At 33.1% G+C, this 16,251-nt stretch overlaps 1 protein-coding gene across 14 annotated transcripts in view; it reads left to right on the plus strand.

Annotated features, from left to right (window-relative positions):
- The window catches only part of NRXN1 (neurexin 1), a 1,079,628-nt gene that overhangs the window by 104,655 nt on the left and 958,722 nt on the right, over positions 1-16,251 (plus strand). For 9 of the 14 annotated variants that reach the window (XM_045827411.1, XM_045827414.1, XM_045827421.1 and 6 more), the window contains exons 3-5: positions 5,601-5,618; positions 8,844-8,873; positions 9,646-9,657. In XM_045827411.1, coding sequence (XP_045683367.1) covers positions 5,601-5,618; positions 8,844-8,873; positions 9,646-9,657 — 60 coding nt within the window. The remainder of the gene's footprint in view (positions 1-5,600; positions 5,619-8,843; positions 8,874-9,645; positions 9,658-16,251) is intronic. The other 5 variants (XM_045827415.1, XM_045827416.1, XM_045827420.1 and 2 more) reach the window with 1 other exon arrangement.

Below are 16,251 nucleotides of genomic sequence, written 5' to 3' on the forward strand. Positions count from 1 at the left end.
ATGTCCCCTTAATTTAATGGCAAAATGTTCTTTTTTCTCAGATGTGCTAAATAAGTTTGTTTTGGCCTAATCCGAGATTCTAAGTGTAGATGAGTAAATTCATAGGCATTTGAAAGTTTAAGAAAGTTTTTTGTAATAAAATGATTATTTAAAAAATATTATAAATCTAGTGTATGTTAGACAGTTCTCTCAAATGAGGGGCTGTTTGTGTCCTCAGCAGAAGTTCACCTGATCTGCGCCTTAATAGTGGAGAACCAAGGACACATTGTGGAGTATTCTCCTCTGGTACCACACAAGCAAAGGATGTCACCTATTCATTGGAAAGTCACATCTGAGTACTGGCACATCCACGTAACCATTAGAAGGGTGATAAGTTGGGTAGATAGGTTTGGATATATTTACATTTATTCTCCCAACTTCAAGAGCTTTCCTGATCTACTGTCTACAATATGATGACTTCAAACTCTTAGAAAGGAAGCTGTGCTCAACTGAATCAGCTTTCTTTGGAGAATTATGTAGTAGTGATTGGACATGGGTAGAAAGGTACATGGTAACACCCTGCTTGATGCTAATTGTCAGTTTCATGTCGGAAAATGTTTATTTCTCAATAAGCAATAAAACAATAACAGTAAGTGACATGAGCACACATAATGTAGACTGTGGTTATCACAATTCTTACATCAATGTTAAATGCAGTTCTCTTTTCCAAAGTCCAGCCATTGAAACGAGTATAGAAACGTTAACTCTCAAATTAGATGTAGGGAAGAATTGAGGCTACAAAAGCAAAGCAAAATCTTCTTAATGCTTCTTCATGAAAAGAAAATTTGAAATTTTAAACAATATAGTTTATGTGAGCCATATATATATATATAAAATATTGATTAATAACTATTAATTTCTATCCATGCCATTGAACAGCTAAAGCCTTATATGAATGAATCAGCCATATAATTAGACTGCCTTTCTTTCTTTTTTCCCTTTCTCCATTAACAAGATAGAGCATTTTGAATTGTATACCATAAACTTTGTAACAAAACTGCCACCTGTGTAAAGCAGAAACCCAGTCTCCAGTTTATAAGAGTACTATTCCAAAAGTTCTTTGAATAAATAATCTGAAACCCTTACCAGAGTTCCCTATGGAAACAACACTGTATAAGGCAAGGTAAACCTCTCAAACTACTTCATGAAGGACTCATTAATTCTGTAACATACTTGAATCATAGTATTGGACCAGAAGTCCTGTCATGTCAATATTGCCTGTCATGTTTCTAGAGAAATGTTGTTTCTAGTTCCAACTATGGTGTCAGGAACATCTCTTCTGCTACAAGCTGATTTAGAGATACCACTCCTCTCACTCTGGAGCAGTAAAGAGAGAGGGAAAAATTAGCTACTTTATTCGGCTCTCCTTAGAGTCTAGGACCAGGATTCAGCAGGCTGGATGGAAGTGTCATTTAAGTGGATTTAAATTCAGTGTCTGAGTCCACCTGTTGAAAAACATGTTTGAAACTAGCCAAATTCCTGCCTAGCCTTTTTTCCTTAATTCCTTTTCTGTTGATCCTCCTCTTGGTTCTGGCTAGCAACTTCTTTTCCTCTCGCTAACTGCTGTACAAATCCACAGTCTCAGTGATTCCTCCATTTCCCAGGCCTTGAAGCCTTCCCAGTCTATTGAGATTTTCTAAAGGCTTGCACTGCTAACACAAAACAAAAAATAAAACTAAACTCCATATTGTGCCACCTTGAGAACCAGACTCTGCTATGCTGGCATTTAATCTCCAAAATGAGGCATAATGTCTTGAAAAGCAGTATGAGTGAGGAGCGGAAAATCAAGGATAGAAGCTAGCAAGCCTTCTATGGAAGAAGAAAATAGAATCTTATTCTGCATTCCTCTGGCTGGCTAATAGTACCACCACCAGTTTTGCTACTTTGTACCCTGCCTTGGAGGGCATGGACCTGGGTGGGAAGCAACTTGCTTTAATGGCATTTTTGATGGAGGAGATGGCTCTTGGATTGAAAAGAAAATGAAGGGAGCCAGTCACAGGCAACTAGCAAAGAAGGGAGGAAACCAAAGAAGAGAAGGAAAACCCAAGTGGTGACAAACTTCTTTGGGCCATTTTTTTATATATATAAAATGTAGCATATAAGTTGACTACTGCTTGTACATTTTGATGACTCTTCATATTGCTAAACTTAAACACTGATTATACAAAAAGGAGTTATTTGTGATATCATATATCCAATTTTATTTTATCCACTGGTCATAAATACATTTCTGACTTCCTTTATATTGAAACAAGCACATTTGTTTTCTTACTCATTTCACTTTTCTATATATATGTAATTAAAATTATATGGAAAGTACACTGGCATGACATGTGAAAGAACTGTCCTTGCAATCTTACAGGCTGAGGGCAAAAGGAAAAAAGCTTGTGGAGATGCTCTTTTGAAGTGATTTAAAAGCACACAATTTGACAGCCCATAGCTTCTCTTCACGTCAGCACACCTCCATCATTCATAGCATGGTTGTTAGTCTGGCGCTAATCCCCATTTTGTGAATGAAGCACCTCTAGTCCGAAAGAAAAAATAAAATTTAAGGTATCTTTTCTTGGGTTTGTATTCATTATTTTCACAATCCAAAGAAAAAATGAGTGTAATCTTTTTAGGTGGAATGGTCTTTATAGTCAAGTTGATTATTAAGGGACTCACTTGGAGAAGCGTTAGGGCAGCAGAATTAAGAAGCCAGGGTTTCCTGCAAACCAAGAGCTTTTCCCTAAGTAACCAATGTCTACAGGTAAGGTTGGATGGATTGCTTTCTATACTACACGAAAGCCCAATACACTGCTTTATACATTGGGGGATGCCAATTTCAGTACCTCTCTCTGTTGCTGCTAAAATCCAAAATAGTTTTGATTGCATAGGATCCACAGAGAGAGCAAAAGTTGAAGTGATCAGAAAAACTGTTGTTTTAAACAGGATATTCATTGTTTAGCCCCATCGCCAAGTAGAAAGGAAAGATAAGAGGAAAACTACCTGGACAATGATTGTAAGCACTGGAGCTACCACCACTTATATAACTGCATCCAAATTCTGGAATAATATGGGATCATCTTTAGGTTAAGAGATTTTAAATTAACTAAAACCTAGAAATGGATACTAAAGGGATAGAATAAAATGAAAAAAAAGTAAAGAGCAATTTTTTACCCTAGGATTAAATCTGGAAATACATGGAAACACAGGGCAAGGCTGTTCCAAGTCAGTTTTCTTCTTTAATTATTTGTATAGGAATTAATATATCACCCTTCCATTTACTAAGTACTTTGAACTTTTACAAATCTAAGTCTCCTAGACCATTTTTTCCTGAACTTGTCAAGTTAGGATTTGTTTAAACATTGAATAAGATTTTGATTTGCATAGAAAGAGTCCTATTAGTCAACCTGGTTTTCCTTATAAATAGGATCTCAGAAAAATGTGGGAGGGAGGGGTCAGTGGCACCTGCTGCGGCCCTTTGCCTTGGTTAACAGTGAAGTGAGAATTTACTTTCAGAGAGCAAATCAATGACCTTGATTTTGTTAGCACAACTTCTTTTTCTAGTATCCTACTTAGCACATTTTAAAAAATGATGTGAAGCATAGGAATGTTTTATTTTGTTGGTTTGTTTCTCATTTTTCTTTTCCTATAGACTTTCATGCAGCACTTTTACCAAAACCTCTTTCTGGGATCGTACTACTCACAACCATATGTGCTAGTTTTTTGCTTACAGAAATTAACTAGTGCTATAGTAATTCATAGACCTTCCTGGCACTTGACTCTCTTTTAAATTCCCTGATTTTGTTATTTCTCTGTGTATTAAATAATATTACTAAAATATTCATCTTAAATATGGAATAGAATTTTCAAGGGCAATTAATATAAAACCAAATTGTATCTTAGATATTGAAAGAACCAGGATCTTTGTATGATTTCCCATATAAAGCAATAAAACAAAACTTTAATATTTGTGACCATGTCATGTTTGATTTGCCATTGAAAAGTAACAAATTCAGCTTAATCCTTTATTTGGTAGGTTGCAAACCAGATGCAGACAGTAAATGACTATCATATACCAACTATTTCAATTATTTTTAAAATTTCTTTTAAAATCAACTCTGGCAAACCAAGTATTTTGTACAGGTGTTATTGTCCACATTTATCCACTAGCTATTTTCTATTATATATTAATACCACATGAGTAAATGTGCCTGTCTTGATATTACAGTTTCCAGCTAATATAATTTAAATAAAATTGATTATTTTAATTCATTAATAACTTTAACCATTAAAAAAGTTACTTGTGAAGTTTAACCTTGTGAAGTGACGCACTCATAGTTGTATTTCTCTCATTTTTATACTGCTATTGTTTTGTTCTTTAAAAACACTAATGATAAATGACCACTTTAAAAAGTATAGCTAATTAAAAGAAATTTATGAATGACACTGAGACTTTCAACATGAATAGACTTTATTGGAAAAATATTGATTAGTACTGAAACCTTGCTCTTGCCCTAGCCCCATAAAACAGCTTTGCCTCACGTTTCCTACCTGGATACCCAAGTCCTATATCTCAGGTAGTTGTTGAATTGTCTCATACATATCAATAGTCTAAATCCCATTCACTTACATTGATGAAATGCAAATCTGATTAGATATATGCATGTAGGTGAAATCCCATTCACTTACATTGATGAAATGCAAATCTGATTAGATATATGCATGCATGTGTGTGTATATACATACACACACATAGAAATGTATTTAAATAAATATATAAAAATATGTAAATATTATATAGATATTTGGAAATACAAAGGAAGGTTCACCAAATATTGTCATTATCTTAACTTCACTCATATTCACACCCTAAACAGAAGTACAAAGTGAATAGATCTTGATAAACTTCGCCTAATGCACATTTCTGAATGGACTTCTCTTGCAATGATTGCTTTTTCTACTTAACATTTTAAAAGTTAGCATTTTAATAATTACAATAAACTATCATCATTTGCAATAAAATATGAGCACTTTAAGTCAGTCAGTTAGACTGTAGATTTTAGTCATGCATTTATGTTGTGGTTCTTTAAAGGGAAGAAATTGAAGTATTAGAAATAATTAAAGGCCATGATAGAAAATGGATTACATATTTGGTAGAACTGGAATATCTTTAAGTGAGACTTCATGGCTATTTTCCTTTCATCCAAGTCCAAATCAGAATTTAGAAATAGAATCTTTAAGAATGGTATAACAAAGCTTTAAAAATTATTGCCTAGGAAATCCATGCCAGCAACACGTAAGAATGTTTGCTTTACACGGGGCAGTGGAAGACTTTAAAACTCCTTGCTCAGGACATACCAGTATCACTGAAATTTATTGTCACTTTTTTTAAAATGCTGCCAATGGGAGAGAACCTGCCTCCCATGATTTGTTTTCCCCCTGGAATGGTAGCGATGGAGCACTGCATGCTGTGTTTGGTGCCTTGCATGAGGAAAACATGCAAAGGCAAGGTCCAGTCTGCATGCTGCTTAATGAATGTTTTTCCTTTTCTCTCCCTCCTTGTCCTGTGCTTTCAGAAGACAACAATGTGGAAGGTGGGTGCTCTTTACTTTTTTTGTTTCCAACTCTCATTTGCCTTTTATTTCTTAGCATTAATAGAGTACATCTCAAATTTAGACGGTAAGTTAACAAACTTTTTCCTGAGCATTTGTTGATTTCTGGATTATGTATGACTTTTCATATAGAACACATGTACTTTCTACCCCAGCACTCCCAAGTATATGAAATTCCTTCAGTGTTAATTTCAATCCTTGATGAATTTCAGCATCCCATATGAACCTTAGAATACTTATTTCAGTGTTCTGTATGGAAAAATAATATAATCCTGTTTTTATTTTAAATGAGAAGAGTATTTGCAGTCTTGGGACACAGTGCATGATTCTTTCTCCATTTTTTTTTTCTTCATCAAAATGATTTATTTTCCTTTGGAATTCTTTAGCATTACATTATCTCAAGACCATTGTTTTAGTTTTAAATGTTTTGATTTATAAAAACAGAATAAAGTACTGACTTTAAATAAGAGGCATACATTTAGATTAAAAAATAAGTCTTTGGCCAGTGAAATGAAAGCATACAGTACTCCATCATGATTAATGGTAAGTATATTCATAATATTCTGTGTCTGTTAAATAAGCCTATAGTATTTATTCAAGTTTTTCAAAAATGATCTCTCAAAGAATTTTGAGAAAGGTATACATTTTTTTCTATAGATAGAATCCAACAAACTAAACATATTTCAATATATATTTAAAAAACTTAAATGTCTTGGTGTGGTGTTAAACAAATCCGTTCATGATAAAAATGCAGAAAGAGCTAGGTAGGGCAAAGAATTATAGAAGGGAAGATGATGTTCTATCCAATTATATAATTATATCATTAACAGGTTTGCTTAAGTAATTTACCAATATCTATATGTCAGAATCAAGCTTTTAGCATATTTCTTTTTGTTGCAATATTTTTAAATACAATTATTCTGTAAAAATAATATACATTTCTACAGAGTGACAACTTTCTGAGGAAAAAGGTCCTCATCAAAGGTTACAGATAAATAGTAAAGGTACTAAGATTTGATATTTCAAATAAAGAACAATTTGTGTTATTATACATTGATCACTAGCAAGTTTTAGCATATTTGTGATTCATTCATGGACAGTATAGTTGTTTTCTTGCTGAATGTATCTGCTTTATTATTTAAGTAAAATAGATTAAAACTTTAAAATAAATAATCAGTGATTACTTTTTCAAGTGTTGGCTCTGCATGAGGCTTCTGTTTTTCTATACTATAAATTTAATAGCATGTGAATATGCATTTCATCAAGATAATATTTCCCTACAGGTCTGACATTTTTCAAAATCAGTCTCATTTATACTGTGCATGTTAATTAAGATGGAAAGTGTTTTTAAGTATAGTTTCAACCTCTTTTGCTTTTCCTTAATCATACTGTAAAGATTCACATTTTGGTTCTTTTCTCTTTAAATTCAGTAGCATTCCGGTGAGCTTTAAAAATGGCCTAATAAGCATGAATGCCTCTCTCCTCAAACACAGTCATCCCATGTAAAATTCTGACAAGATTTTCAGAGTCTAGGCCATAAACTATTGCAATAAAGTTTATTCAGTCATAATTTTAACATCCCTATTTATAATGCAACTTTGGCAACATAGTTGAGTTTCCTTAGAAGTGGAAAATCTAGCATAAGGAGTGTGAATGCTTTTGAAATACCATCCTTACTAAGGTGGTATTAAAAACCATGAGAGATGTCTAGTGTATTTTGTAAAAGTTAGATCTGATACAGAGATAGTTCCCAATTTAGTCTACAAAGTGTTATAAACTGTTATTAAGAAATATGTATAGTAGTTTTAAGAGTGAAATTAAATGAAAAATTGTATCATTTGGACAGATAAGCAACTATTCCTAAGCATATAAAAATATCACAAATCAATAGATCATAAACATTTTAATCTACCTGTGTGATTAATTTTTTTAAATTTTTTAGATCACTTAGAAAATACAAAAGAGGCTGAATTACAGAAACCTTAAACTACTATGTTTAATAATTTTTGCATTGTGATTTTATGATGATTTATAATATTTCCCCAAGAAATGTTTATCTGTAAAATTTTAAGAAAATAATACTGATTATTGTATACATTACTGATGCAAGTGATACATAATGCTGTGTATCTTAAAGACTAAAATATATTTGAAATAACACTGGGAAATGAAATATAAATTTTGTTAAAATTGTATGCATACTATATTGCTCTAACATCTTCCCATATTTTTTAAATATACATGGATTTAGTAGTAGTGATATTATTGAACTTAGAATAAAAACTAGGAATTATGCCTTTCAGCAAAAACTATAAAATAACTGGTTAAAAGAAACTTCATTGTATTATTTAGAAAAAGAGTGATCTTCAATCTAAAGTTAATTGTCAAGAGAGAATAAATAATTTAAATAAATAAAGGGAATTCAATATTATTTCAGAAAACTTCCTTGATGGAATTGTTGCATATACCTCTCTCTCTCTATATATAATATATTCTCACATTAGCTCATAGTTTAGTATTTAAGTTATGTTTAAGGAAAATAACAAATAATTTCTCCATGGAAAATTACTTGAGCCTACTGAAATCTGATCCATCATTCCTTAAAAACATTATTCTATAGTAAATTCTAACTTTACAACTGCATGTCTAATGGTCTTTTGTGTATTTGAATAAGCTTAGTCAATTGCTACATGTGTCAGACAGGGAGACATTTCTGCATTATCATTTCAGTGTGACTAAGGACTTTTTTTTCATTTAATTAAGAAACTTCTCATTTTTTGATGAGGGGAAAAAGATCAGACCCAGCCCATATTTCAGGTATTCCTTTGGGTTTTTAAAAATATGTAATTTCATACCGAACAATGGCAAGCCCTATGGGGGCAGTGTTCAAAACTGATGAAGGGCAGATGTAATATTGAGGGATTGATTGGATTTTAACTCATGCTCTTAAGCTCCTTATCTTTCCAGCTGCTACTAGTTGAAACACACAGTGCAGCATATGCCGGTGTCTAAACTGTAGTTCTCCAACTCTTTGCCCCAAAGCATTCCAACCAGGGGTTGAAAGAATGCTTTTTGATTTGCCTCTGAGAAACAGACATGTCTCATAGGAAACAAGATGTCTGTCACTGAACATTTTTGTCACCTTGACAACCCTGCCTCCCCATGCTCCCGTGTTTATTGCTGACTGTGCTCTTGTTTCCCTTCAAGGTCTGGCGCACCTGATGATGGGCGACCAAGGTATGGGCTCTGTTCCTTTTCCACTCTGCTTTCAGTGTTTTCTTGTTTTGTAGCTGCTTTCACACCATCACTGCAAAGGATGGGGAAATGCTTGCAAATTACCTGGCTGCAAATTAAAACATGACTTTCGTTCACATTTTTTTTCATGTGTTTTTCTCCCCTTTATTTGTTGGTTTGACTTTTGGTTTGCTCTTTTGACTTTTATTTTTGTTCATTCTTTGCATTATATGTGAAAATAAATGAGACATAAGGACTTGTGATTTAAAGTTTTCATACATTTATCAGTATATGCAGTTAAGGGTAGTTATAGTAAAGAAAAACCAAGAACCATCAAAACTAAATATCTGAAAGAGGATACCCAGTTTAATTTAGTGTATAAAAAAAAGAGTCCATTTTTCATCCATGCATGGCAGTTTGGGAACATGCAGACACCTTTGGCTTCTGGCTTCTAGAATGCTGAGTATAGTGTTCCACGAAATCAATACTTCTTTTACCTGTAGCCATTGTGTATCTTTTTTGTGTGTGTAATACCTTAAAGTGAGCATGGGCTTTTCAGTTTCCTTGCATGTATTGCCTTTAAAAAAAGGCATATTTCTCAACATGTACTGATCATATCTCCATTTGCTTTCAAACCTTTATTTATTCTTTCTTGTTTAATTTTCAAAGAGTAGTGCATTTACATATATTCATAATTCTTATTGTTGTTTCTCTCCTCTTTATTCTCTTTGTATGGAAACCCTTTCTTCATGGAACCATTTCATCAAATCAATAGGTAAAAGTAAAGGTATTACACTATTTTATTTCTATCTAATATCATTTGTATGAATTAGAATATATCTAAGTTATGCAAATGTGTTTATACCTTTTGGCATTAATAATGGGCACTGGGAGGTAGGTATGAGTGTTAATGCCTATTTTATGAATTTAAGGTAAGAAAAAAATCCATCAAAATGTTTCATTCTTTTTTTTCCCCTTGCTCTTTAGAGTGATTTTTTTTCCATGTCAGCTGATTATATAATTAGTGTATTTAAAAATTAGCTACAGGTTTCGGTGTCAGTTTTGGCAGTATTATTCACTGATGGTTAAATAATGAGTATAGCCACCATTGCTACATGATCTTCAAACATTTAATTCAGGAGCCCACCTGCCCCAGCTATTCCACACTGGGATGTAAGTCTAAGCATGCACAGCATTGGAGTGGTTCTGCTCATCACCTCATTGTCTGCTAAATGTCATACATGCACAATAACTCCACGATAACCTGGAGAAGGCAGGATTGTGAAAGAGAGAAACAAAGGAACAAGACAAGCCTGATCTTTTTGTGTGTGTACTAACTATGCTTTAAGAACATTGTTGACCAGGTGTATATTCTTGCATCTCTTGGTAAGTCAGGCATGTGCACTCTTTGACAACATTGGTTTCCAATTTAAAAGCATGTATAACTCACCATTTAGAACCATCCACATTGTGTTTAGTGTTTGCAACAAAAGGAGGTAGATGATAGGCAGCTTGGTAAATATGTGTCATAGCCTTTAAATTAAACTTCTTAAACTATAAGTGAATGTGCCCTTTGGTCTCTAGTTTTTGTTTGTTTGTCTGTTTGTCTACATTTTTGGTTATTTTAAACACAGGAATGTGTCGTATCCTTGAATTCTCTGAATCTTTCTTATGCTCTGAATCTTACTCCAGAGTCTGGGCTCAAAGCCCACAGTGCTGCAGCTTCATGTTCCGCCATCTAGCAGGGAACACTTCTGCTCAAAGAGGCGCCTGAACATGAGCTGGGCAATAAGTAGGAAATGGTATCAAAGTTTTCAAGGTATCAAATGGTATAAAAGTGTAAAATAGAGCTTTAGAAACAAATGTGGCTTGGATACTCTGAGTTAATAAAAAAAGAACATATGCTATTGCAGTTTGTTATTTGGTCAACCATTTTTAATGATGTGATTTGATCTCATTTTAAGCCTTCCAGCAACTGTGCAAATGGCAGTATGTATTCCTTTAGAGATGTTGTGCACCATTTGGGATGAATTTTAACTTTTTTTTTTAGGACAAAGTGCCACCCACTTTTCTCTCCTAAGTGGGTATTTCTGACCATGTTACTTAATATAAGATTCAGAATGGTATAGCGGAAGTATACATTTTATTTTTCTGGCTCAGTGAAGTACATCTATATGTGTTTGTATCTGTTCCTTGTGTACATTGGTAGGGATGCCTGTATATACACAAACTTTCTAAATATGCACACATATATTCATTATGTTGTCAAAAGGTAATTCTTAAAAATAATGTTCTAATTATATAACTAATTCCACATAAAGAATAATTCATGCTTATGCTAAGTTTATATTTGTTTTGGTATAATTAATATTGTGTCACTTCATTTAGTTTTACTATTCAGTCTTAAATAGTTTCTGTAGGTATGTGTATCAAACATATTTTGCTAAAATTTTCATCAAATTTTATTCCTCAATCAGCATAAAACTACAGAGGGTAGGGATTTTCATTTTTTCTTTACATTCTTCTTCTGTTAATGGGACCAGGATGCTTTTTGATGTTAAATCAAGAAAGAAGATTTAAGATGGACTTGATTATTCTGCAAATCAGACTGGTCCCATTACATGTTGTTTAATTAGATATGTAGAAATGAAAATGTGATTTGTAAGTCCTTAACTGAAAATTAATTCAATAAATCTGCATTCTAGATCAACAACACAATCTTGTCTGTGACATGCATCCACATTAAAAAGTGTCGTTATCATAGGGAAACGAAAATGTGATCAAGCCAGTCAGATGACAGACAGGAAGTGCTGTGAGAGTGGGAACAAGTGATGGGCTTTTAAAAAGATAAAGGCAACATGAATCAGGGTTGCTCTTCAGTAGATATCCATGCCTTGTGCCACCTGTTGGAGAAGCAACTTTACATTGTAGCTTTCTATGTCATATTAGATCCTAAATGTTAACTTCCCCAGGCCAAAATAACTGATGTGTATTGTAAATTTATGCCTTCCAAATCTTTCTGTCACAGTATAATGCAGTAGTATTTTTCCTGACACCACATTTCTCTATAGGAGTAGTGAATTCAGGGTCTCTGGAATGATCATCTCTGGATTAATGTATTTTTTTAATCCAGAAGCAAAATTGGATTCAGGAGCATTATTGTAATTATTTTAATTTTTTCTGTATGGATTTTTAAATATTTTCCAAATTTCTAAATGCCCAGTGATAAATGAATGCATTTCATTTTTTTTAAAAAAGAGAAACATAGTCACTCATCTAAAGAGAACATTCATTCTGATAACCTTCTTCATCTTCCTCCCCAGTATTCCCTGTAGAGGTAAGCACTGGTATAACTGTGATGGATCCTTATAGAGTCAGTGCGGATCCTTCCTACTTCCTAATTCATTTTTCAGGGTTTGGAAATTTAAAAATTCCTTATCATGCGTACATCACCAAAACAACTAAGTCAGCTGGGGACATGTTAAGAATCATTGCTATGTGCTCATGGAACCATAATGAATAAACTCAAGCTTTCTCGCTCTTCCCATAGACCATCTTCTGCTCCAGACTGGAGAGACAATTATTTAGATTTGCTTTCATGTTTCATAAACAAAGAGATGTCACCTTTAACTGGATACAGTTAGGAATAAAGGTTGTTTCAATGAATTATCCCTTTCTTAGAAATAGCTGAGGGCAGATATTCTCTAGAGCAAACCTTACTTCTGCCGCACATGGTTACATGGATCCAAATGGCCTTTGTGAAATTGTAGTTGCTTTCTCTTCAGGTATGAATTTGTCAGTGGTATTGTTGGGATCCTTGACCATGCTAACTTTAATCTTCCATTTTATTTGGAATTTAAATGTATCAATTTGCCTGGGAATTTAGTATTTTTCCCATGTATGTTTAAGTGGTCACTTTATTCCAACAATTACTTTCTTAAAGTATGCTTTACTTCCACGGTTGTATGAAAGTAGTGAGTGACCATTTTTATGAGAAAATGTTGAAGTAAGTTACACTGCAAATCCAGCCATCATGGGTGGGTAATAGCTCAAGAGCGCAGGTTAGTAACTGCCAGTTACCTGCTGGTGATTCGATTGGAGGCCTGTATTCTCCTTCCTAGCCATCATCATGATTGTAATTACATATTTATATGTATTTATAAATTTATATTTATATGGGTGATTATAAATTTAATGTCTTTTCCTAATAGAATGTAAGCTCCATGAAAGCAGGAAGGTTGTCTTTCTTTTTAGTCATCGTATTTCCAGAAAAATTGTCTGTGTCTTGGATGTGCCGTTTTCATGACTTGAATATGTGAGTGGGGGAGTGCATGGGAAGAGGGAGATGTAAAGAAGAATGTGGAAGGTTTGGAGTGGACAAAGTAGAGTGTAGAAAAGAAGAGGATACTTATTCAGATATCTAAAAAGAATGATTGCAACAGGTTACTTGGAATCCTCTGTCTCTAAAGTTTCTCTTTTATTCCCTATCATGCATATCCTTTTCCAAAGTTGCAATATATCCTTCTCGTAAGCCATCATTCTGATACCACTTTAATATGCCTTAGCATATGCACAGCAATGGGTCTGTAAGGATATAAAGTCAATCATACTTTGTGTTTAAGGGTTTCAGAAATTTTAATGTTATTCACTGTCACAGAGGCAAATAATCAAATTTTATTTTCTAAGTTACCCTATTCTTGCAAAAGCAGGTACAGGAATATCACTGCAATTGAGATCTGCCATTATTAGACTATCTACTGTGGTTTGCACGAGTTGACTTCTCTCCTTTTTTTAATCTCACTTTATCAACTGTGATATATTATATCATAAGACCTGTGCTTAAATAGGATTTGGGTTACAAACTTTCAAAAAAGCCAAAATTTGACTCTTGTGATGTGATCATATTTGCTAACCCTTGCATTCATAAATCCTATTGAGTATTAGCAAAATAAATGCCCCGTTGGCTCTTTCAAGTGAACATTCATTGTGTGACTGTCCAGGTGTCTCACGTTACTAGAAGGCCAAGGTATTACAACTGTCAAACACATGATTACACATTTTATAAGTGCCTGAATTGTATTGTATTAGTGAAAATGAAGATCTTCAAATAATTTATAAAAAAACAAAATTAGATATTCTCAAAACTAACTGTGTTAATACCTAGATATGACTGATTCTGCTATAACTAATTGATAAGCAATGTCGATGATTATGTTTTAAAACTTTATCTGTAATGTCATACCACAACTAATATTCTAAAGATAGATTTGATATCATTAATACTTAGTGAAGAATAAAGCATTTAGTATGTTTGATTAATTTTCTTTTGTTTCCATGGTTTTAGTTACCCTCTTTCAGCTCTCATGTTGGTGTATAGCTAATTTGTCTGTGAAGTACCCAACTTCCAATCGCTAACATCATGATGTATGTTCATTTTATAGCTTTTAAACATATTTGCTGTGGTTTCTGATGAACTGCTTTTGAAAATATGTTTATCTTCTTCTGTATGGCTTCTTAAATCATATTTCCTCATTTAGCTTCACAACATTAAATTTTTAGAAGCATTTGTGAATGTTGATAGAATCTTACTGTATTAAAATGCCTATGTTTGGTGCATATGGAACCTAAGAAATAACATTCTGAATTATCTATCATGATTAGCCACTGGATGATCTTCATTAGCAGCCACGGAACATGGAAAGACCAGAATGCCACCACATAAAATGAGATACTAAATATATGCTTCATCAGTGTGATATGCAGAGAAGGCTCGGTGACTATTAGAAATGGTATTTATTTTGCAGTTCTTCTTTAGTCTCTATGCCCATTGGTTCTGAGTACAATCAACAAAATTTTCTTGAAGAGTCAATATATGTTGTCTGTTGGTGTGATTTAGTCAATTTTGTCATATTTATTACAAATAAAAGCCTCAGCTCCTTTGTACCTCTGTTTTCTTGGTTTTGTGATGAGAAGTTTTCTATGTTTTTATACACTCTGTAAAAAATGATGGCACTGCATAGCTGATAAACTGAGCAAAGATTTTATTAGACTGTAATAAATTAATTCATCCTCAGAAAAGATCACAGAAAAGGCCACAGCCTAATAGTTTAAAGAATGAGGTCATACAAGTCATAATTTATGTGCTTTACTGAAATAGATTATAATTAGCAAAAAAAACTTAAATTATAGCATACTGTTTGTTTAAGGATTATTCCTTTTCCAAAGGAAATGATTTTATTTTTTCATTATTTTATTTTTCCAAAATAATCATTTTATCTTATGTATCCTTTTTAAAATGTAAATTTAAATGTGAATTTAAGTTTTTTAATAAACCGGCATCAACACAATTAGTCTGGTAAGAGGGTTTTTCTTAAATTATGTAGGCCAGTGATTTTAGAGAACAATGCAATTTCCCAGAGTGCTTAGCTCACATACTGAAGAAGTTTGAACCTTTAATTAAAACTATAGAACTGCTGATTAGGGAAGAACATTACAAATTATCTAAAAAAAAACCCAGAAACTGTTGATACTTTGAAATATAAGGTTTGATGGAGAATATTGCTCATTATATAGTAGAAAAAAAGCATTGTGGATACTTTGATCAGAAATAACTGATATGGAATAACCAACTTTAAGGAGACTTTAAAGACTTTTATCCTCTTAATACACCAATAATTGTAAAACAGGACCTCATCCTTATTCTTACAAAATAAATTTAGAGATAGTATGAAGGAAACCAACCACAGAGTGTTACATTAGGTTGCTTTTCCTTTTCATTTTTAAGACTTCCATTGTAGGGGAGTAAAATTCCACCCTTTAACAGGGGAACAGCACAGTGTTGGGGCCAGTACTATGGTGAATATTGGTATAAGAAATCATAAAAGGGTGATTCTATTCAATCAAAATTATTTGGATATTTCTGTAACTTCACACTAACATTTCTCTTACACACAATGATGACGCTGCAGTGGAGTTGGCTCCACTTTGAACAAATGTAGGAGGTTGTAGGCTAAGAACTGCTTTCTAGATTCAAATTTACAGGCTGGGTACAAGGAGGTAAATACTATCTCATGGACCAGAAGCACCATTCAGAGAAAAGTTTTTACTTTTTCCCTTAATGTTTTTTTCTCACTAATGATATAGAGTGATATATGAGTTGAGTTTCTACTAATCACTTAGTTACCTGACAACCAAATTTTCAAGGAAAAGCTAATTAGGGAGTTCCCTTTTTAGATAGCTACCTTTCCTGGAAAAATAACAACATAATTACCTAGGTTTTAGAGGAGGAAAATAGGAAAAAAAATTTGAAGCAAAAAATGTGATAAAATATTTTATAACATAATATTTCACCAATGTAAATGTAAAGCTATATTTGGACCAT

Source organism: Phyllostomus hastatus, unplaced genomic scaffold (assembly GCF_019186645.2).
Source record: "Phyllostomus hastatus isolate PE091 unplaced genomic scaffold, TTU_PhHast_1.1 phas_scaffold_78, whole genome shotgun sequence".
NCBI lineage: Eukaryota > Metazoa > Chordata > Mammalia > Chiroptera > Phyllostomidae > Phyllostomus > Phyllostomus hastatus.